At 41.1% G+C, this 24,514-nt stretch overlaps 1 protein-coding gene across 6 annotated transcripts in view; it reads right to left on the bottom strand.

Moving 5' to 3' along the window:
• The window catches only part of mctp1a (multiple C2 domains, transmembrane 1a), a 259,323-nt gene that overhangs the window by 82,032 nt on the left and 152,777 nt on the right, over window positions 1-24,514 (bottom strand). For 4 of the 6 annotated variants that reach the window (XM_067438204.1, XM_067438206.1, XM_067438209.1 and 1 more), the window contains exons 3-8: window positions 22,021-22,163; window positions 21,700-21,779; window positions 21,121-21,232; window positions 13,415-13,453; window positions 6,518-6,682; window positions 6,279-6,409 (exon numbers count right to left, since the gene is read on the bottom strand). In XM_067438204.1, coding sequence (XP_067294305.1) covers window positions 6,279-6,409; window positions 6,518-6,682; window positions 13,415-13,453; window positions 21,121-21,232; window positions 21,700-21,779; window positions 22,021-22,163 — 670 coding nt within the window. The remainder of the gene's footprint in view (window positions 1-6,278; window positions 6,410-6,517; window positions 6,683-13,414; window positions 13,454-21,120; window positions 21,233-21,699; window positions 21,780-22,020; window positions 22,164-24,514) is intronic. The other 2 variants (XM_067438205.1, XM_067438207.1) reach the window with 1 other exon arrangement.

Here is a 24,514-nt window from a genome sequence, read left to right as displayed (position 1 = left end):
TAATTGTAATATAAATTTTAGAAGAAATACAAATATTAGAAGAAAAATATTTTAAGTGGTCATTTATTGAAAATAATTGTTGCACAAATAGTATTTAGTACCAAAAGACCTCCTCAAAATATTCAATAAATATAATTTAATGAGTATGAGTGTGACCTATTAGTAAGGAATACCTGAGGGCTAAATACAAGAATAACATTAATGTTAACAATGTTGCACTCTCCATAATAAAACGATCCTGTAAATATGGCTGACTTAATAATCAATAAACACTAAGCTGTACTGTTTACCAAAACTTGCAGCAAACATCTATATGGTGAAACTGTTGTGTATCCGCTTAAGCCATTTAAATTCATTGGCACGGCGCTAGAAGTATTGAGCGCTCATGGGCCACGTGACCAGCGCGCCGCAGGGAGACGAGAGCATGCAACTCCGCTTTTCAACGCCTCTGGCTTTAACATTATGCCACATTAGCGCCAAAACGCTATTTATTGTTTGAATTTCATTAAAACACATTTAAAAAAAATTAAAGCTTATAGCTTTGTTTAATATCAAAAGCAGGTTTGGCAATTTGGCGTGAGATTGAGTTGGGCGGAGTGAGAGCGTGAGACAGAGCCTGAAAGCGTGAGAATCACGCCAGATGCGTGAGAGTTGGCAACCCTGATACATTCACAACGCGAGTTCAGTCTGGCGCTTTTCAGTTCATGCCTTTACAAGCTTAACTTTCATAGAAATTAATTAGAGAAGTTAAAAGACTTACATTGCACACCATAGCTCCGTTTAAATGAGTGCCTGTAGCTGAGCTCTCCCTGCAAGCTGAGTGTTATCTCCCATCCCCATGCGCGAGTTCAAAACATGCGGAAATAGCTCCCTCTGCTGGCTGTAGTCTTTAGCATTTGGGCAAACATTCCTCCTATGATGCAAAAATCGTCAATTTGCATCATAGGAGGAATTTTTCCAGAAATAAAATGCATAAATCTCTTGTCTCAGGGAGATATGAGGGGGGAAAGCACAATAATTTGAATATACTCCAGGGTTTCTACTGATACAAAGCCATATGCTAATCGCTGAAGTAACCCTTTAACAAAATGTTGGTTGTGCTGAAAAATGGAAGGACTCTAAACGTGGCTCTTTTATTTGGTCGAAACAAACATGCAAATACTGCCGATGTGACAGGTGTTTTGTGTCGGGGAAGCAATGATTTGATCATTTACAATTCAAAACTGAAATATAAAGAATGTATTATGATTTTTAAAACTGTTACATATCTGTCTCTCTGTTGTGTTGTGCTCCATGTACTTCCTGTTTCCATTTGTCACGTTCTTTTGTCTAGTTTCCCGCCACTTGTTTCCTTGGTTACCCTCGTTCAGCTGCGTTTAGTTATTTATTATCTGTATCACCTGTGTCCCTTGTTTAGTTATCTAAAACCATCTGTGTTTGAATTTGAGTTCCTCTTGTTCACTCTGTCTTTGTCCGGTCACCGTTATACTACCCTTGATACAACCTTTTATAATATGTCCTGTTATACCTGCCTAGGTTTTAAACAATTCATTCCGTAAAACGTAATTTGAGATGGTCTCCCTGTCTTCCTGCCTGAGCCTACCGTAACAAAAATAAAGTCACCAAGCGTTGTTTCTGAATGGCAGAAAGATCGAAGACTCTTGAAAAAATTTATCATGGTTTCGACACAACTACAAAGCAGCATAACTGTTGTCAACATACAGTAAACTATAATAATTTAATACTATAAACTATAATACTATAAACTTAAAAAACATTAAACACATCTTACAGACCCCAAACTTTTGAACGGCAGTGTATGGCTGTATAAAATTATGTTGGAACGGCAAATGAGACCTATTTAAATGTGACTACTCTTTGTAACAATAATAGAGCAATTGTGTTTTAAAATGAATGATCTATAAACAGTCAGAAGAAACTGATCACTTTTAGCCAACACTATAGCAGCAACAAAGAAGAATAGAGAAAAAGTGCAAGAGGCAGAAAGAAAGCACAAGAGAGTAAATGGCATCACGCGGGTACTGAAAGCTTCCATTGATCCTGAATGGGGTAAATAATGTGAACATCAGTGCTGGGGCACGCTGAACAACTCAAGCAGATGAGTGTTTAAAGGGGGAAATAGCCAATTACAAGAATGCCACCGACCGATTCTGACATGCCACCTCTATGAACGACTGTAAGCTGGAGGACTGGTGTAGGGGACAGACAGGAAACTTAGTAAACTCTGCTGCCTCATTCTCACATCGCACAGTCATTAACTCTACTGTCACTTCTAATGGAGTTTCGTCAGAGGCTGAGACTCTCAAAGGCCCTCTTTCTTTCACACACACAGACATGCATGAACTGTCTATGAGAGGACAATTGAAAGGATAGTTCACATTTTAAAATGAAAATTCTGTCATCCTTTACTCACCCTCCTGTTTGAATTTCTTTCTTCAGCTGAACACAAGGAAAGATATTGTAAGTTTTTATTGTAAGTGTCAGTGACCAAACAGTTAACTGCAGCCATTGACTTCTATAGTATTTCCCCCCCCTACTATGGAAGTCAATGGCTTCCATAGTGGCTTCCATAGAAAATCTTCCCTTGTGTTCAGCTGAAGAGAGAAATTCAAACAGGTTTGAAACAACTTGAGGGTGAGTAAAGGATGACAGAATTTTCATTTTAAAGTGAACTATCCCTTTAAGACCATGATTGACCTGTTATTCAATTGAGCGCAGCAATCAGGTTCCAAAAATAAAAACTCATTTTACATTTAATCATTTAGCAGACGCTTTTATCCAAAGAGACTTACAAAAAGGGAGAGCAATAGAAGCAACGAAACAAACAAAGGCCAACAACCTGCAAGAGCTGTAAGAATTCTCAGTTAATCGAGCTCAGTACACAAACTTTTTTTTGTCTCAGTTTCTCTATAGGGAAATAGATTTTTAATGATAACTTATGAACCTTTAAAGACTGTTGTGAGCTGCAAGTTTGTTAATACTTTGCAAGTATTTGAAGCCGTTAGCACCAGTTATTTTAACTTAGTTTTAAAACAATCATGTTTAACAGCATAAATTGTGGTGAAAAACTAGAGAAAATTCCACCAATCAAAAATCGAAACAAGCTAAACAAGCTAAACGAGCCAGACGTTCTTGTTAGCGTTGCCCAATCCCATAAAGCATCGTAAATTACGTAATTGAGTCGGTCTCCATACACACTTCCCCTTTAGATATTTTACATTCCCAGAACGTTCAAAGAACATTTGAAAGGTGTTTCTTTGTCAAGATCTGGTGTCAAGGATGTCACGTTCCAATGAATAGTACCCATGTGGGAATGTTCTGTTAATGTCCCAAATGTCCTCTTTGTAACGTTGTTGTGTGACCATAGAATAACATAAATGGAATGTTCCTCTAAAGTCCTATCAACCATGTGGGAATGTTCTGTTAAAGTCCCAAATGTCCTCTTTGTAACGTTGTTGTGTCACCATAGAATAATATAAATGGAACGTTCCTCTAAAGTCCTATCAACCATGTGGAAATGTTCTGTTAATGTCATAAATGTCCTCTTTGTAACATTGTTGTGTGCCCATAGAATCACCAAAATGTAACATCCCCCTAAAGTCATATAAGGAACCTGAACCTTTCATAACCAAAAGAGGACGTTTCAGGAATGCCCCTACTGTTCTGTAAAGGTTTGGGATTTTCTTCACCTTTTGAGAACTTGTAGGGACAAGGCCACAAGAATGTCCCTTCCTGTGTGGGTTAAAGTACTTTAAATATATACATATTTGCATATTTTGCAATAAATTTAAAATATATTGCTTATATAATGAGTAATTTTATATTTCTCCACTGTTTTTAATTTGATTATGCTGTACACAATGCTTCATAAGAATGTAACTAATGCTAAGAAGTACACATTCTTGTACCTTTGTATTTTTGTCAGATTTTCAAATACTTTTTTTGTTGCTTCAAATCAAAGTTTGTAATGTTATGATTCACCTCGTAGCTGGTTGGCTTGGTTCTTGGTTAATGCTTTAAAGGGATAGTTCACTTTGAAATTAAATTTTGATATGTTTTAGCTTACCTCATGGGCATCAGAGATGTAGGAGTATTTGTTTCCCCAGTAGTTTCAATTTTGATAATTTTAGGTCAAACCGTTCTTGTCTGTGCCTCACAATGCAGGTCTATGGTCACCACCTCAAAGAGCATACACAGAGAAGTCCACATTAAACAATCCCCCATCGTAAGTACACACTGATGGCCTAAGACACGAAACGAGCCGTTTGTGTGAGAAAACGAACAATATTTTAATTTATTAACTAATTTGCGCTTATCCTGGATGTTTAAACCGACGTAAAAGAAAACAATCACGTATGCTTGCGCGAACTCACCTGGAGTGGTGATTTTTCACAAATTCCCAATATATGAGCGTGCTCTCTTGGAGTTATGGTTGATTGTTCTTCGGCTGGATATCAACACACCCATAAACGTACTAAAGTTGAGGAGGGTCTGCAGCGATCATTTTTCCCCTGATGATTTTACAAAGCAAGGAGTGGATCGCATAGTACTGACATACCTACCTATAATCGTTGCAATAATAATAAAAAATACAACACATTACTAACTCTATTGACAGCGTGCCATTGGGTCCCTCTGGCCTTGGACGTCGCCTCCAGTTTATACGTGGCAAACTAAACACAACGTGCAAAATGCTGCGACTCAACAGCGGAGAAAACTCAGGATCTTCAGTCAGGCAGGTGTGTGATGCGATACTGTCAATGTCCTCGTCGTCTTGTAGTTGTGGCATTGCTATGTTCCATTCGTGACAACTCTCCACTTCTGTTGGAATCTCACAACACTTGCTACAAGAACACCACCAATTTTGAAGAGATCTCTGTCTCTCTGAGGCTTGAAGACATGCTGATGCAGCGGATGCTTCCTCCATCGCTCTGAGTTCTTGATTAGTGTATTCTGGTTCAAATAAATATGGTTGTGAAAAAAAATCATAGTTGTTTGTTAATATATCGAAATATTCTTCCATTGCGATGTCCTGTATGTCTAAATATGTTCAGATCTTCACAGTGAAAGGTAACACTTCCCAAATTTCTGTGTAAACAATGAGAGACGTACACACGCGAGAGATCCACTTCCGGCGCTTTCCCCGCTTGCGCAGACTAAAGAACTGTGAACGCGTGAATGTCACAACAGGAAACACGCACGCGTGCCCTCGGATCAGTCAGACGTAGTGGTGTACAAGAGGTAAATATTTTTCGTTTTCTCACACAAACCGCTCGTTTCGTGTCTTAGGCCATAAGTGTGTACTTACGATGGGGGATTGTTTAATGTGGACTTCTCTGTGTATGCTTTTTGAGGTGGTGACCATAGACCTGCATTGTGAGGCACAGACAAGAACAGTTTGACCTAAAATGAGCAAAATTGAAACTACTGGGGAAACAAATACTCCTACATCTCGGAAGCACACGAGGTAAGCTAAAACATATCATCATTTTGTTTCAAAGTGAACTATCCCTTTAACATAGACATAGTTGAAATCCCTATGGGAGAAATGGTTGGCTTGTAAGATTTTTTGAAATCCCTATGGGAGAAATAAACAGAAAAAAATACTTCCGGAACAAACACCGGTGAAAAAGTAGGAGGGTACTGTTGCACTCTATATTAGACAATTCTGTAGAATTACTATTCTGATTGTCAAACAATCACAGCATTTTGCATTCAAATATTTATTTTAAAAAGTGATCGGTAAATTGTATAACTGATACATTTTGTATTTTTAATTGTACATAATACATACATAATTGTATACATTTCCAAGCTGATAAGGTCTCTCATTTCACTTTGCAGTCTATTTCCTTGCATAAATACATTTATTTATTGAGCGAATTAATATAAAAGATTTTCGTGAAAGTTTTCTTGATTTTTAGCCGTTTTACTTTCTTTGAAATCTTATTTTAAATAATGTATGACATCTTGCATCTTTGGACATTTGCAGAGAGCCATGGCTATAAAGCATAGAAAGTTCCTTTAAAAAAAAAAAAAATAGGCCTTTTTGACCCCTAAGACAGCTCTGGGAAAACCAGTTGAAAAACCCTGTTATGCACAATGGTGTCTCATGATATTGCTGCATTGAATATAATATCCTCATGTTTCCAAAAGCTAAATATTTTAGAGACATAATTAATTCAATCAGACCATGAGAGCATGAGAATAACAAAACTCCATATAGATACACAATAAAAGCCAAGTGCATGACCAACCTGCCCATAAAGTCATCTTTCTTCCCTGCATCTTTGTCCCAGACGGTGATGTCAATGAAACCACCCTGTTCATCATACAGGTGAAAGTCAAACTGCTCTCTCCACTGGGGGTTTAGTGTTTTTGGTATCGTCTGCACAGCAGAAAAGAAAAGAAACACTTGATTAGACTTTACATTACATGAAAGAGAAGGTCTTAAATGAACAAGAAGTAACTGGAATGCAGCTCATGTGGACCATACCTTACTTTTGTACTTTTGATGTCCCATTCTGAATTTGACATAAGGGTCACTGAGGCCATTAGAGTCCATAGGCTGGAGGTCATGGGCCTCAATGAGACTGACGCTAACTATGCCTCTCCATAGCTGAGCCTTCCTGTGAATGTCTGATAACCTCAGACTCTGATGCTGCAATGTAACACAAACACACACCCAGACACATACTTACATCAGGCAGGATACAATCGAATGTGAAGAGAATGTCCGTGAAATGACTGAAAAGACCCAACAAATTAAAAGTGAACACAAATGCATTTGTGGTCAAAATTATACTCAAAATACATATTTTGGGGACGCGGTAAGTAAGGAGAACATAAACAGAGGAAGGCGCAGCGCTGCAAAAACAGAGGCAAACACAGACATCGGCACACATAGACATCAGTGTGTCAACAGTATATCTTTCCTCAAGTAAAACATGAACATACACTTCTGTGCAAAAGTTTGAGGAAAGAAGTCTCTTATGCCGCATTTATTTAATCAAAAATACAGTGATATATTATTACAGTTTGTGTTTTCTATTTAATTATATATTAAAATGTAATTAATTTATTTCTGTTCAAGTCCCTTTAAATAAAGCAAGTCATTTCACTCGAACACCCATCTTTGAAATGCCACTTTGGCAGCTATTTCAGTCATGCAAGGGCAGCTTCTATCTCTTTGAATAGGGACACATCAAATTCTCCAAAGTCATTTCCCAAGATTACGAATACATTGCTGATTTGAAATTACCTATGAAATCGACTCATTAATTGTGTTCATAAATGCTCGAATTATTAAAAAAGAAAATAGGCTGAACCAGCCAATGTGCATGTGCAGATATAAGCGCACATCTCAAAACACTGACTGTTTCACTGCAACCGGAGCTTCAAATGGCAGCTGCAGTGACGCACTTACTTTACCAATCAACCGTATTGTCCGTATTCTGTATTATTATCTAGTCTTTGATCCTGTGAGAAAAAAGCTGAATTTTCAGCATCATTACTCCAGACTTCAGTGTTATATAATCCTTCAGAAGTGATTCATTGTGATATGCTGATTTGCTGCTCAATAAACATTTCTTATTATCCATGTTAAAAATGTTTGCTGCTTAATATTTTGCCTAAACTGAGGGGAAAAATATTTTCAGGATTCTTTAATTAACAGAAAGTTCAAAATAACAGCATTTATATGAAATAGAAATCTTCTTTGAATATTTTAAATGTCTTTCCTGTCACATATGATCAATTAAATTAATCACTGCTGTATACAATCCTACTGACCCCAAACTTTTGAATGTTTGAATGAAATACACAAAATAAGCTCCTCAACTTCTTCTAAGATCCAGTTCACATTTTGTAATTCATGAAGAAAAGTTTAGATCATATTCACTCCACAATTTAAATAAAAAGTTCTTTAATTTGCAAAACAGAAAATTACGCCTATTTTATAGGAAGATTTTTTAATTAAGAATAAATAAAATTTTGTACAACAAATACTAGAATAATTTTTTTTTTTACCATATATTTATTTATCCATTACATTAATGAGAGAATATATGACGTAAAGTCTTCTACTAAAGTACACTCTTAGAAAAAAAGGGGTTCATTGTGGTTCTATATAGAACCATAGGGTTCTTTACTCAACTCCAAATAACATTTTATGTTAAAAAGGTTCTATAAATTACAAGAAAAAACCCTTTTTGTCACAAAGGTTTTTTAGGCTATTATTCATTCATACATTACAGTATTCTGCAACATTTTGTAATTGTAATTAAATTATTGTTTATTAAACTGTTGTAGTAAATTAAAATATATTTGAATCATGCTGATTTTTGGAGGAGAAAATCAATAATATGAAATATTTAATCCGAAAAGGACAAAAAAAATGGTAATGAATGAACCCCTAAAAGGCTCCATTTAGAACCTTTTTCCTGGTTACCCCTAAAGGGTTCTTTTGATTGAACCCTTAATAAGGGTTTGAGGTTCCAAATACATAGAACCTTTTAAGCCAACCTTAGCTAACCTTGCAGAGATGAAGGAGCTCGAGAAAGTGTGCTTTCTCGTGGGGTGGACTGCTCCTCAGCAGTTCTCAGCAGTAGAAAAGCAGACTGATGTGATTAGGACATCTTGCCTCAGCAAGATGCCTCCAGACTGCGAGGCACACTTGTTTGCTAATCATCGAAGGCATCTGCCTGCAGCTGCCACTCTAGCTCCGCTGCCAAGACGGTCCAAGATGGGCGACCCAGGGACTACTCTTTGTCAGGAGACGGTGAGTGCACCCCTACTTCTTCAGTGGAAGAAGGTTTGCCTTTGAACCGGACGGTTCCAGTTTGGGTTCATGGAGCGAGGTATGTCAAAAATGGTTGTTCCTCTGACACCTCTGGCATGGAGATTGGAAGCTAGGCTATCTCTCCAACCCATTGTGGTGGGTCATCAGAGCAATCAGACTCGGCTACGCAATTCAGTTCGCCTGACTGTGTCTTAGTGGCAGGCAAGTATGTCCGTCTTGGGAAAAACACAATAGAGGCTGCCCTTCAGCCGGGAGAAAGAAGGGTTTTTACAAACCCTTTCTAATGTACGTTCCCCAACAGTTGTTTTGCGGCAGTCTAAAGGACGCATCATTTTATGTCTTGAACTCTTCCCTGACATAGAAATTTTTTACAGTTCGCATTTGAAGGCTGAGCATATCAGAACAAGTCTCCTCACGTCTTCACAAAAGTTGCAGAGGCTGCCCTTGCACCTTTAAGGGAAATGGGCATTTGCATATTCAACTACCTCAATGGCCAATCCTAGCTCACTCGCAAGAGGAACTATGTGCCCATTGACACCTGGTCCTCAAGCACCCAGCACAATTGAGACTTCGGGTCAACTGGGAAAAGAGCAAGTTCTTCCCTGTGCAGAGCATCTCTTTTCTCTGTGAGGAGATGGGCATGGTGCCACAGCCAACATCGTGTGGCTACTACACCAATCTATCACCGCTTAATAAGCCCTTGGTCGGACCTTACATTTCTACAGGCAGGAGTTCCCTTAGAACAAGTGTCCAGGTGTGTCACAACAGACACCTCTAAGACAATCTGGGGCACTACAAGTGTGCAAGACTCCTCTGCACTGGCCCAACAACTACCTAGATTGTTGGCTGTGCTACTAGCCTTGAGGAGGTTTCCACCGTTGAGGGCAAAGCACATGCTGGTCCAGATCGATAAAAAAGCGACAGTGGCATATTTGAAGGCGGCTCTATGCCTTGAAATGGCACCTCTTCACTACATGGTGTGCTTCCCGAGGTAAAGACAGAGTTGTGGTGGGTGTGTGCTTTCTTTTCTTCAGCAGGACCTAAAGATATACCTGGCAGCCTCCACCCTTAAAGGGGACATATTATGCCCATTTCACGTATGTGTGAAGTTTCATCTCAAAATACCTCACAGATCATTTATCTTTTATATGTTTTGGATAATCCAGCAACAACAAACTTGGACATTGAATGGTTAGTGGATAAATGTATGTAGTTGTTGTGGAAGTTGATTCAACTCATTGACTATCATGTACCGTCGTGTTAATCTAAAAAATGCCAGCTACTCATGGCACAGTGGTTGGTAGGTCCCTCAGGAAAGCACGACTTAATACTTAGGTTCCTGGGAGATGCATGGAGACTAAACCCTTCTAGACCTTGCCTCATTCCCTCTTGGGAACTTTCACTGGTCCTTCAAGCCCTGCCCTGCCCTTTTGAGCCCTTGCAATCAGTTGAGTTTAGCGGCCTCTCTATGAAGATGGCCCTCCTGATGGCTCACACCTCCATCAAGAGGCTACACCCAACACTTTTTGTGGGATTTTATAAACTATGCATGGAAACACTTGTTTCGAGTATTAGATAAAATGTAATACTCAGACAAATTGGATGGGTAATGTACTTGCATTGGCAAGTTTTTCCTACCTGAGGTGATAATGTGTGCTTTTTAGGTCAAGCTTCACTTGAATGGTGAACCCTGGGCCGCCCTTCTCCATCACTTAAGCAATATTGCGGTAGAAGAGTTTGGCAGAGGAACTCACTACCAGGCCTATTATTTGTGGTATGCCCCAATTCAGGTAACCACAGGGACTCTTCTCTATGTAGTGATCCCCTCTGGTGTACTGGTGTGTACATAGGATGTATTCTCCACATATTAACCTCCCCCTTTGGGTAAGATGTGGTCTCCGTAGTGTTCCTTTCTCCCTGAGAATGAGAAAGCTTCCCAACATATACAACCAGGTGTACACAACCAAGCATGTTTTCTTACTTCTTGAAAAATCACAAGAGACCTACGGCTTCCGAGGTGAGTAAGTCCCCTTGAGAAAGAGACCTGAGGTCATTTACCCTGCGAGCTGGACAGTTGCGAGTTAGCATAGCTGCACTTGCTGTTGGCACATGGTGGCTTGCCCACATTTGCACCGCCATGCCTTGTGACACTGTTCTTGGTGTGCTGTCTAGTATAGGCACCTCTAGTGTCTGAATTTCAACACGTTGAAAATGAATTACAGTTCCTCAGGACGAGGGTTACACCAGTAACGAAGATTAACTGAGATTTCTTCTTCTTCCAATTTTTTTTTTTTTGCTGTTGGGGTGAAATATGACACGGTTGTTTTGGGGGATTCATCAAATAACTCCAAAGCAAATGCAGTCTTTGAGCATCAGGTCTCTTGACTTCAGCACAGCAAGACATTTGCCAAACAAACTATTTTAAAAGATACCTCTGCTTAATATGGAGTCCTTATTAACATGTTTCTTGTTTAAAATGCATTTCATTAAACTCAGAGCAAACCCTTCCTGAAAAAAACAACACAGCTTTGATGTTAAAAGCAGGCAGCTAATGACATTCTCTCCAGATATTAGTGCGATATGCTGCCTGTACACAAACACAGTAAAATAACTCTGTTTGTGTGTGTTAACATGAGCATTCAGAGCTCTGCCTATGACACTGACCAAAAATAAGAAGCTAATTTTTGTGTGATGTTCCCTAGAGGTGTATAAAAAGGCTGTATTATCTCAATGAAATGACAAAGAATCATGAAGCAGATTTAAAAAGTAAAACTGGGTGTAAAAACGAATAAATCATAATCTTGGCTAAGCTGTGTTAGCATGAATTTTGTTCTTACAGACTTCAGTTATCTTCATATTCATTGATCAGAGCAGAAATCTTAATTTTTTAGATGTATCAATTACAAATTGATTTGCATCTACAGAGCTCATCGTTTACAGTATTTTGGAATGAAAGAGAAATGGGGAGTATAAATAGAAGAAACACCCAAGTGTGCACCGCTAGAGGTGTAAAAGTAGTTATCGTAGCGCTGTTACAGTATTCCCGAGTCCCAGCCAACATGGCCCACTTTAGATCTTCAAAGGCTTGGGTAGGGTAAGCCTTTCAGCAGGATGTCCTTATCCACATGCTGGAGAGCCACTTTAAGGTTTCTGGGCCTCTCTGAAATTTGGGCTCCAACATTAGACCAAACAAAACAGGAGTTACCTGACCTCTGCATGGGAACATGCAGCTGAGAGCTATGTGTTTTGCTCTCGTGAGTAGCACAAATAAATGCAACTAGGCTGCATGTTAGAAATTGTTTTAAACTGGAACTCCACTTAAGGACCACAAATTACCACTGAAACTAGAACTTTCACTTAGCAGGCAACAGAAAGGTCTGCTTTACGCATGCATGAACCAGAGACAAAGAGAGTAGTAAATTATTCCCGTCCCAGACCAACATGCCACTTCCACACAAAATCCATTCACAACACAAGGAAGAAAATATGTGAATAAATATCAAACTATAACAGAATTTACATTAAAGATTAATAGTGAGGTTGACAAGGAACAGCTTAAAAAATGTCTAGGAATGAAAAAAAAAAAATTCTGCGCTTTATACATATTTACTCCTCAAATATTAAAGTGTTATTTTAGAATTATATTATATTATAATTGTATTAATCTTTAGAATTTGCTATTATTTTTATATGTTCAGTTTAATTAGATTTTTATTTTAAATAAAAAAGAAATATTATTATTATCTATTTTAATCTATATTATTATCTATTTAGCAATTTTAGTGCTTAAATTTAAATGTGTTTCAGTTTGTTTCTAAGGCAACATTTCTAATTCTACTCTAATATTTATATTTTATTTTAGCTTTATTTTAGTTTTTGTTAATTATGAAATTTTATACAAAAATATCAATTTCAGAGACTAAAATTATCACTTGGATATATGGATAAAGCAATTAAATAAAGAGAACAAAAAAAACACCACACAAATTTACTAGTAATAAAAGTAATATTAATAGTAAAAGTAATAAAAAATAAAATAAAAATGTTATGAGGCATTAAATCAGGCAAAATATGCATCAATTTCAAGGTAAAATGAAAAGAACATATTACATATCTAACATCACCAGGTTATATGTAAGTGGTTGTTCTGATCACATCCTGCATGTTTATTATCATGTACACTTATAAAGTGTACAACGATAAAGTGCACTATCTCCTCACAGAATACTGCAGCACATGCACCGTGCAAATCAATGCAATATGAAGATGGCAAGAACAGAGAATGCTTTATTTTCTCAGTCAGTTGCTACAATACACAAAGGAAACTCTGACAGTTCAACATTTGGAAATGAGTTCAGCCTTAAATTTTAGCCTTAAAGGCAGGACCAAAGCACTTGAAAAAAGTGCATTTTTTTAATCTGTACACCAGATGGCGGCGTTTCTAACCTTGTATATTGCAGCAAATAGAAAATAAAGTCAGCCAATAACTGAAAAAGGTAAGCGAGGGTAAAAATGAAAAGGGCTGGGGTCACTGCCCTCTTCAGTCTGAGCAGAGAAGTGCAGAAGGCAGGGATCAGTTCATGCTGTTATTACCTTACTGGATCGTTTCCAGCTCCTTCTCATAAGCATGGTCTGTGAATGAGACAAAGCATTATAAAGCCTCCCCTTGTGCTCTCTAACAGGGTGTTAGAGGTGAACCTGACAGCCTGTCTGAATACAGTTCAGAAGAGTCAAGGGGTCATACGGAGGCAGCCCGGGAAGGCTATTTTGGGGAGCAGCCATTATAAGCTAATAAAACTATTAAATCGCACAGAAACAAGAAAATGTTGTCATTCAAAGCTTTGTTAGTTCACCAACACAATACACACATACCCACACGCACGTTATGTTTTATGGGGACTTTCCATAGACGTAATGGTTTTATATTCTATCCCATTACACTAACCCTACACCTAAACCTACCCATTACAGAACACTTTCTGTATTTTTACATTTTCACAAAAAAACAAAACAAAAACAAAAACTAAACATTTACATTTATGCATTTATCCAAAGCGACTTTCAACTCAGGAGAACATGAAGCGATCCGTCAAGAAGGGGCAACGAAACACAAAAAGTGCCCTAAATACCACGATTTGTATACTACTCAGAGTAGCAAAAACCAGAAAAGGGAAGAAGAAAGGAGAGATAGAGGAGGAAAGAGTGTTTTTTTGTTTTTTGTTTTTTTTATGTAAGATTAAACAAAAAAGCTAATTGTTGTATTTACAATGCTTTATAAAGATTTATAAGCTTCTTTTTTTATGTCCTCACAAGTTCAAGGATTTGGGGTATTTCTATCTTTGTGAGGATATTTTGCTACCACAATATAGGGCTTACCAGGCCACATACAAACACAGACCGTGTTATAAGTGATTGGATCATAAATAATTGTTGAGGTAATTTTGCCAAAAAGAATCAATTTTATATTAAAGGACTATATTCAGTTAAATATGCACAATATGCAACCTGAAAAGATCACTGCATCCCACAATGCAAAGTGCTGATGTTCCACTTCCAGAAAGGAAACCAGAAGTAATATCTTAATATTTTTAGCATCTCTTTTTCCGACGTATTATTATCTGCCAAAATATCTATTATTACATAAATATATAAAATATATGTATAACACTATTAGCTGCCAAAACTGAACAGATTTTTTTTCACCCACAATTGGATTAGAATTGACAAATATCCTTATTTATTTCTGTGATGATGAACTAGTTTTGAGCAGAGTAATCAGATTAAACATCAATAAAAGGTGGCTTTGAATACTTAGTAAGTGTTTGTTAACATGATTCAGAGCTTTACTAATACCTTTATAATAATTTACTAATATATCAGTTCCCTTTCGGGGAACTCGAGCTGCGTCGAAACGCTGTGAGAACGCCTCTGCGTTAATGCGTCGTGAAGCGCCTGTAGAACCATTCCATCGGAAAAAAGATCGATCGTCGGCGTGATGACGTCATCGACCGGAAGCTATAAAGCGTCCGTGAAAACAAACAGGAACTAGCTTCTGAGCCTTCAGCAAGCGATCTGTGTGAACCTGTCTGTCTATTTGGTGTTTTTGTCTGTCTATATCAGAGATTTTCCACCCTTTTGTTAAATATTTCAGTATATATTAACAAACAAAGAGAAAATAAAATAGATAGAGTGAATATGGCGAGTGAAAGCAGTTTTAAGAGGTGTGTTCATCCCTGCCCACGCTACATCACGAGCGGGGATACACACTCTCTTTGTGTAGCCTGCTTGGGAGCGCAGCATGCCCAGGCAGCCCTCGAGGGGGCTGCTTGCGAGCACTGTGAGCGATTGCCACTGAGAACGCTGCGCTCCCGCCGGGCACTCTTTGAGGAGGGTGCCTCGGCTCGTGTTCCCCGCGGCTCTGGTCCCGCTGCCGCCGAGGCGGAGCGAAGGCTGCAGTCGTGGGGATCACAATTGGATGTTGCAGAGGGGTTAGAGACGGGCGCTGCCTTATCTCTGCCCTCACCTGCTCCATCCAGCGGCTCTTCTCGGGGCATGGAAGCACGCATGGCGGTTTCTTCCCCCCCGAGAGAGTCGCCGGTGCTTCATCTGTCCAGCTCTGAGGAGGTGGACGTTGAAAGCATCGAGACTGAAGACTCGCCACTTCAGTCCCCGGCTAGTGAGGAGCTAGTTGAGGTTCTGACGCGAACAGTGGCCAGATTAAACATCGACTGGCCCACTGAAAGATCTGAGGCAGGAAGAAAGCGTCATAGTAAGCTAGACGAACGATTCCTGCCATCTCGCGCTTCAGAGCCTCAGCGGCGGGGCCTGCCGTTCTTCTATGACTTGCACACCGAGGTGGCAAGATCATGGAAGAGACCGGCATCATATCGTGTTTTCAGCCCGCAGACCTCGGTCTACAGCAACATCAGCGGGCTGAAACAGTATGGTTATGGGGCGATGCCAAAGGTGGAAGAGACGCTTGCGAGCCATCTCTCGCCTTCCTCGGCATCGTCCCTTAAGGCCCCGACTTTACCCACCAGACCTTTAAAAACAACGTCGGCGCTGGTGGGTAAAGCGTACTCGGCAGCGGGTCAGGCGGCTGCATGCCTGCACACGATGGCTATCGTGCAGGCATATCAGGCTGACCTGCTGAGGGATCTGGATGGTAGTGATGTTGTGGGGGGAGATATTGTCACTGAGTTAAGAACTTCAGCGGATTTAGCTCTCCGGGCCACCAAGGAGACGGCCAGATGTGTTGGCCGCTCCATGGCAGCATTGGTGGCCACGGAGAGACACCTTTGGTTGAACCCCACAGACATCAAGGAGAGGGAGAAAGCTTTCCTGCTTGATGCGCCGCTTTCTCCTGGAGGCCTCTTCGGTGACGCAGTCCACACTGTCACCGAGAGGTTCCAGGAGTCGAAAAAGCAAGCTGCGGCGCTCAAGCAGTTCCTCCCTCTCCGGGTCCAGGTCCCTGGGGCTGCTGCTGATACCACCAAGCAGCCCAAACCGAGTACGAGCTCCTCACATCGGGCTCAGCAAAAGCAGAGCGTCGCTGCCCGAGCTCCCCCTCAGCGCGGGGACGAGGGGCGGCGCTCTCAGACGAGGCCTTCGAGGGGCAGGGCTGATCTGCGGACAGTCCTGATTGCCAAGAAGGCCTCGTCAGGCGTTCTTGACGCCAGAAACATCAGGACGCTGAGGGTGGTTCCCCCCGTAGGGAAACGGTGTTTACCCCTGCCAACGGTACCCGTTTCCCTACGGCACCCTCAGGGGGCCGCGCTGCCAACCCCGCCGCAATGCCGGGGCGCAGTCGGTCTCCGCGGGCCACCCAAGTGTGGTCCGCACCCCCTTCGGGGGGCCCCCGAGCAGTCAAGTCAGTTGTTCCCTGCCGGTCCGCCGCTTCAGGGCACTGTGCTTGTTGCTCAAAATACACCAGAGGCCAGCCTCGAGAGGCTGGTTCCCTTAGTAGATTTTCTAGACGAGTGGAAACGTCTATCAAATATATCTCATTGGGTCCTGCAGATAATAGAAAAGGGGTACGCCATTCAATTCAGAAGTCGGCCACCTCCTTTCTGCGGTGTCCTACCTACAGAGGTGGGCCCGGAGCAGGCTCTGGTAATGGCACAGGAAGTAGAGACACTCCTGCAAAAAGGGGCTATAGAGAGGGTTCCCCCTCCCAGCAGGGAGTCTGGCTTTTACAGCCGTTACTTCATCGTGCCGAAGAAGGATGGGGGCTTACGCCCGATATTAGATCTGCGGCTATTGAATCGCTCGGTGGCCAAGCTCAAATTCAAGATGCTTACACTCAGACAGATTGTATCGCAGATCAAGTCGGAGGATTGGTTTGTCACCATAGACCTCAAAGATGCGTATTTTCATGTCTCCATCCTTCCACATCACAGGAAGTTCCTGAGGTTTGCCTTCGGGGGAGAGGCATACCAATATCGTGTACTTCCCTTCGGTCTAGCACTGTCACCCCGCACGTTCACCAAGTGTGTGGATGCAGCTCTGGCGCCGCTGCGTCTGCAGGGCATCCGCATTCTGAACTATATCGACGACTGGCTGATTCTAGCGAATACAGAGCAGATGGCGGTTCAGCATCGAGATGCTGTTCTCGCCCATATGTCGAAGCTGGGGTTGAGGCTGAACGCCAAGAAGAGTGTGCTTTCTCCGGCTCAGAGAACCACTTTTCTAGGTGTGAACTGGGACTCGGTAATTATGCGGGCGCAATTATCGCCAACACGCATAGCATCGATCCTGGCAGCCGTCAAAGAGCAGAAGCTAGGCCGAGCCGTCACTGTGAAACAGTTCCAGAAACTGTTAGGTCTCATGGCAGCAGCGTCCAACGTGATACCTTTTGGCCTACTGTACATGAGGCCACTGCAGTGGTGGCTCAAAACAAAAGGGTTCTCCCCGAGGGGAAACCCGCTCCGCACGATCAAAGTCACGCGGCGATGCCTACGTGCTCTGGTCATGTGGAAAAACCCGGGGTTTTTATCTCAGGGTCCCGTGTTGGGGGCTCATGTTCGTCGCGTAACGCTAACGACAGATGCCTCTCTCACGGGCTGGGGGGCGACCATGAGTGGTCGCTCATCCCAGGGTCTATGGCAGGAACATCAGCGGCACTGGCACATAAATCGGCTAGAGATGCTCGCAGTGTTTCTTGCATTGAAACAGTTCCTGCCTGACCTCAGGGGCCACCACGTACTAGTCAGGACAGACAACACGTCCGTGGTCGCCTATATAAATCACCAGGGGGGTCTGAGGTCCCGTCCGTTGGACAAATTGGCACATCGGATCCTCCTGTGGGCCCAAGGGAAATTGCTGTCAATCAGGGCAGTATATATCCCGGGGGCCCTGAATCAGGAAGCAGACAGCCTGTCGAGACAGGGGCCGAGGCCCGGGGAATGGAGACTCCACCCAGAGGTGGTGGAGCTCCTTTGGAAGGTTTATGGGAAAGCAGAAATAGACCTATTTGTTTCGCCGGAGAATTCCCACTGCCCGCAGTGGTTTTCTCTGACCCATCCGGCCCCGCTGGGGCTGGATGCCATGGTACAGGAGTGGCCGAGGCTGCCTCTGTACGCCTTCCCCCCGATTGTCCTGCTTCCAGGAGTTCTGGAGAGGGTACGCCGGGACGGGGCCCAGGTACTTCTAGTGGCTCCGAACTGGCCGACCCGAGTATGGTTTTCGGACCTGATATCTCTCCTGGAAGGCTCTCCGATGGAGATTCCGACCAGGAGGGATCTACTCTCTCAGGCGGGCGGGAGATTCCTGCACCCACGCCCGGAGATGTGGAAACTGTGGGCCTGGCCTCTGAGGGGGCTAGGCTCATAGAGGAAGGTCTCTCGGCCGAGGTCGTACAGACTATCCTTCACTCCAGAGCTCCATCCACGAGGAAGCTGTACGCTCTGAAATGGAAACTTTTCTCAGCATGGTGCAGAGAACGCCAGTGGGACCCAGTTAACTGCCCGGTTGGTACAGTGCTGGAGTTCCTGCAGGCAAGGTTCTCGTCAGGGTTGACCCCCTCCACAATAAAGGTGTACGTGGCGGCCTTGGGTGCCTTCCACGTCCCTTTTGGTGGAGTGTCTTTGGGAAGACACCCTCTAATTACACGCTTCCTTCGTGGCACTTTAAGGTTGAGGCCGGCTATGCACTCGAGGGTCCCAGCATGGGACTTGGCCATTGTTCTGAGGGGCTTGTCCGGACCACCGTTCGAACCTCTGGAGGAGGTTTCGGATAAGTTCCTCACTCTAAAAACCATCTTTCTGTTGGCCATTTCGTCTCTTAAAAGAATAGGAGATATTCAGTCCCTGTCGGTAGGGCCCTCATGTTTAGAGTTTGCGCCGGGGATGGTGAAAGCATTTCTGCATCCCAGGCCGGGTTATGTCCCCAAGGTTCCTACGAGCCCAGGGGGCCCCATCACTCTACAAGCCTTCTGTCCTCCTCCGTTTAAGACGTCAGACCAGGAAAGGTTAAATCTGCTGTGTCCTGTGAGGGCACTGGATACATATGTCCACAGAGCTGCCCTGTGGAGAAAATCTGAGCAATTATTTGTCTGTTTCGGACCCCCTAAGAAGGGGGCTCCAGTATCCAAGCAGAGGATGAGCAAGTGGGTGGTCGAGGCCATCTCACTTGCTTATGAAGCGGCCGGGCAGCCGTCTCCACTGGCTGTCCGGGCGCACTCAACCAGGGGTATGGCTGCTTCAAAAGCACTCTTGTCGGGGGCTTCCCTCCACGATATCTGCAACGCGGCCGGATGGTCGTCTCCGTCAACCTTCGTCAGGTTCTACGAATTAGACCTGGCATCTACAGTAGGGGCACAGGTTCTCTCGTAACCGTGTGCGCTTCGGCTTCACACATACGAGACACTTGGTCCTATGGCGATGTGGGTATAAGCGTTCTCACAGCGTTTCGACGCAGCTCGAGTTCCCCGAAAGGGAACGTCTCAGGTTACGTATGTAACCCTAGTTCCCTGAGGGAACGAGACGCTGCGTCGCTCTGCCATACTCCCGGCGTGTCCGTGATCACTTACTTCAGGCTTTATCAGAAGTTAGTTCCTGTTTGTTTTCACGGACGCTTTATAGCTTCCGGTCGATGACGTCATCACGCCGACGATCGATTCCGATGGAATGGTTCTACAGGCGCTTCACGACGCATTAACGCAGAGGCGTTCTCACAGCGTTTCGACGCAGCGTCTCGTTCCCTCAGGGAACTAGGGTTACATACGTAACCTGAGACGTTTTCTCTTGATGTAGTTCTACATATAAAACACCATTATTTCCACTCACAGTGTCCTTAGATTCAGGTGAACATGAACTCTTTCCTCCAGACTGAGCAACAATTACTAAACGCAAAAACAAGATGTGTGACTGCATAAAGCCTTAAGTAAAGAGAGGGTGCATTTGTTATGGCACTAGCTGGCTAATAGGTAACTGAATTATTTTTCCCTCTTTGAAATTCTGCCTGCCAATGCCGAGCATACTCTAGAAAACAGATTTCTACCTGAAGTAAACAATATAAATACTTTCCAGGTCACACATTGGCTCGTTGGTGGGTCTTTGAAAGAAGTATTTTATGCTCACCAAGGCTGCATTAATTTGATGAAATACAGTAAAACAGCACTATTGTGAAATATTATTTATTACAACTATTATATATATATATATATATATATATATATATATATATATATATATATATATATATATATATATATATATATATATATATATATTAAAATGTAATTTATTCCTGTGATGGCAAAGCTGTATTTGCAGCATGAGCATCATCAGAAATCATTCTAATATGCTGCTTTGCTGCTCAAGAAACATTTATGATTATTATCAATGTTGAAAACAATTGTGCTGCTTAATATTTTTGTGGAAACCATTTTTGCAGGATACTTACAGAATAGAAAGATTAAAAGAACAGCATTTATCAGAAATAAATATTTTTGTAGCAATGTAAAACGTCATGCGAAGTATTAATTTCTTACAAAGTATTTTTTTTTTAATAAATAAACCCAACCCCAAACCTTTGAACGTTAGTGCAAATCCAAAAAGTGCTATACCTTACATTTCAATGTTAAAAGATTTAAAAAAAAATAATTTAAAAAATAGATACTGAGCTCATTTCCATGACTTTCCCAAAATGGACAAGTGTTTATAAAATTCATTTAACAGAGATAACAATTCCTAATTCCTAAATTTTTTGTACTGTTGAGCTGTGAAGAAATTAGTTCCCTGATATTTTCTGGTTTCCCGGACCGTTGGAACCCTGTAGACAGAAATATGGAAACTCACTTTTTCCCTGAAGTCTCCTTCTTTTGGAATAAGTGTGACTGCCAGATCCAGTGAACCCAAGTCATGGTTGGGATAGTGAGGATCTTTGAGTTCAAGGGTCGCATCCAAGGTCCTAAAAGGGCAAAGAGAAATTAACAACGAATACATGACATGATCAAAAATTCTTCGTTTCTCACAGCATTCATGTGTTTACTATCATTGAGGTACTACAGTTACTAATATTTTCAATTTGTTTTTAGTTTTATATTTTTCCATTTTTATTTTTATAGAAGTTTTAGTAATTTGTTGTGTTTTGACATTTTTATTAGCTTTTGTATTTCAGTTTTAATTTGAGCTATTTTAGTACATTAAATTAAGCTAAATGAAAATTAGTGGCTTGACAACTGAATTTAAATATGTTTGAGTTAGTGTTTATTATTTTCATTCAGGCTTTTTTATGGTTTTAGTTAACTATACTAATGCTTGTTTGTACATACAAAACCACTAGGGGGCATCAGTGTCAAAGCAAATGAATTAAGATTTTTAGACTCTTGTGATTGTGTTTCAGAATCGTCAATGTGTCACAAAGTGCCAGACGACCTGTGGTGCTCCAGGGACTCTAAATAGAGATATGCAGAGCCCATAAAGTCATCCTGCAGCCCAAAGTCATAGTCAAACACCTGCAGAGGAAAGAAAACCATGTCATTTCACACGACAAAGCACAGAAGCAGGAGTTACTGTGACTGACTGTAAGACCGGCGTACAGTTTAAAGCGTAAATATACAGACTGACTCTTCACTCCATTAACTGGATTAAATCAAACACAATAAATAAGCACTAATGGCTTAGCAGCAAATAAAAAGGTCTACATAATCAATAGGACGATTGAAGCGCGCACTCAAACAGTTGTTTATCATTTACCTTCACGTAGAGCGGCTCTCTCAAACTTTCCACCAGCAGACTGACTCTCTCTTCCCATACAGGGTTAAGGTTCTTATGGATTGTCTTGCTGCGAAAAACCTCCTTTCCTGCGATTTTAAACTTCACATATGGGTCACTGGTCCCTGTCAATACAACAAGAAAAAGGCACAATATATTAGACAGTTGTTCAAAAGAAAGTGTAGTAAATAACACCTCTTTTCTCCTACAAAAAAAAAAAAAAAAAAAACATGGCTCATAATAAATAGCACGTTGGAAACACTTTCAAATACAGTAAGAGAAAGATGAAACTTCACTGAGAAAATGAACTAGAATTAGCATTCTCTACATTCAATTCTGAATATTATCTCTATCAAGTCCTTCTGATAACTATTTACAATCCTACATCATCCAGGTATAAAACAGTCTGTGATAATGCAATAAATTCTTATTGCTGACAACAACAAACACATAATTATGCTCATATGCACGTATTTTTCATCTTTTTGTGTTTTGTTTTTCTGTAAGGCCTTTTTCCCCCATGGAGTAGTTGTGTACAGTTTGTAAATTGGTCTGAGGCAGAAAGATGTGTGTCATGTGACCTTAACTGTCAGCCTTTATTGGCTCAAGCACTAAAATGAGTGTATAAGGGTGTGTCTCAATCAGCTCCCTAGTTCAGTAGTCATAAGCCAATGGGCTCACTCCCTGATCAGTGCCCTCCCTGACTATTGAACTAGGGAGCTGACTGTGACACACCCTAAGTCTGCTGTGTTGAGCCAAGAGCACTCTAAATACAATGAGTGCAAATATAAAGGAACAAATTCACAATTTAATAATAATCAAACAGAGCTACAACAGAAAGAACAATGGTCTTAATATTGAAAGGTCAATATTAACTACAGCATAATAACACAATGTTAATGCATTATAAGACTTGTAATTGACTTGGGCTGTGTCCAAAATTGCCATCTGAAACCTTCACTATTCCTACGATAGGAGTGAATGAAAACGAGACAGCCGTTATAAATTCTGCACAGCCGTTGGGTGTATATCGGCTCTATACTGTGGTGCAATGTTGTGGGATTGAATGAGTGCACTCAATAACATCCACTATGGTTTTGGACACCACTACAAATGTCTTTCATGTCAAATAATGCCCTATTTGAGGATATAGAGGACAATTTCAGATTCAGTTCCTTAAAATTGCAAAAGCAACATCCTGGCATTTGACTCAATTGGTTTGCAACAGTGCAGTTTTCATAAGAGACCACTAGATGTCCCTGTGTTCAGTGTTAAAAATGTGAACATCATCCTGCATGTGTCACCTGACCTGCTCTATCTGACTGCAGTGGATCAGGATCTACACTCCATCACTCTGCATGAAGAAGCATACATAAATTAATATCTACCAGAGATGTGAAATCACAGCACTTGCAATGCGAATCTGATGAATCAGGAAGGTAATTGAAAAATGTGCCATCATTCTTCACAAATACATGAGCAGGAAAAGCGGGATAAGCTAATCATTAATAAATAAAAATGTAAATAAAGTATTTCCGCTGAAAATAAAACAAAATGTCATACTGTACTTCGTCAATCAAATTTGTCAGTAAAATCTTGAGTCTAAATAATGCTGTAACAATTTTAAGTAGCATTTTGTGCACAAAATGCAACAAATAAATGCACAACCACACATCTGTTGTGCCAAACCACATGTAACACATGTCCTGAATGGAGCCATTAGATTTAAGTGATCCCTTAGATTTCATTACTCTGACAAACATCAATGACACAAGAGAAAGGTCAATATTAGGACTAAATAAAGTGTAGGATTTCCTGGGAATCAATAAAACTTAATTTTTAAATTCAGCTCACGTTCTGTTCTGTAGAAACCTATGACCCTGTGATGCATTATCCAGCAATAAAAGAGTGTTTTTGACGCTACATTATTAAGATGGCTTTAAGGAAATGTTCATTTCCAGTTAAAATAGCTTGCAGATCTCATGCATATTTAAATTTCGCACCAATGACACATTGGACATGTAAACAAGAATGAGATCTGAAGCAATGAGATCTACAATCAGTGACTATCATAAAGCATATTTTATGTGTAAAAAAAAAGAAAAAAAAGTTTTAAGATGATTTTTGACCTTTAAAAAAAGGGAAAGCCCTATTCACTTTTACTGTAAAGAAAAGAACAGCGTGAACAAGAACACACAGGTTTGGAATGTCATGAGGGTGGGTAAATTATTTGACAGCATTTTCATTTTTAAGTGAACCCTTTGAAAATGTTGAGTAGTATTTGTCCATATCTATGCACATCCACTCATCTGCAAATCCTGCAGACTGAAGTGTTACACTGTAAAAAGTGCTGTTGTGGGCACGCTGATGACAGCTCCTTATAGTATGAGATCACTTAAATTACATCAGCTCACTGGCAGGGAATCCCCATTCAACACCTCTGCAGTGTTTCTCTCGTTGCTCATCATAACCTATC

The sequence above is a fragment of the Pseudorasbora parva genome, chromosome 3 (assembly GCF_024679245.1).
Source record: "Pseudorasbora parva isolate DD20220531a chromosome 3, ASM2467924v1, whole genome shotgun sequence".
Classification (NCBI taxonomy): Eukaryota; Metazoa; Chordata; class Actinopteri; order Cypriniformes; family Gobionidae; genus Pseudorasbora; species Pseudorasbora parva.
This window is presented reverse-complemented; position numbering and strand designations above follow the sequence as displayed.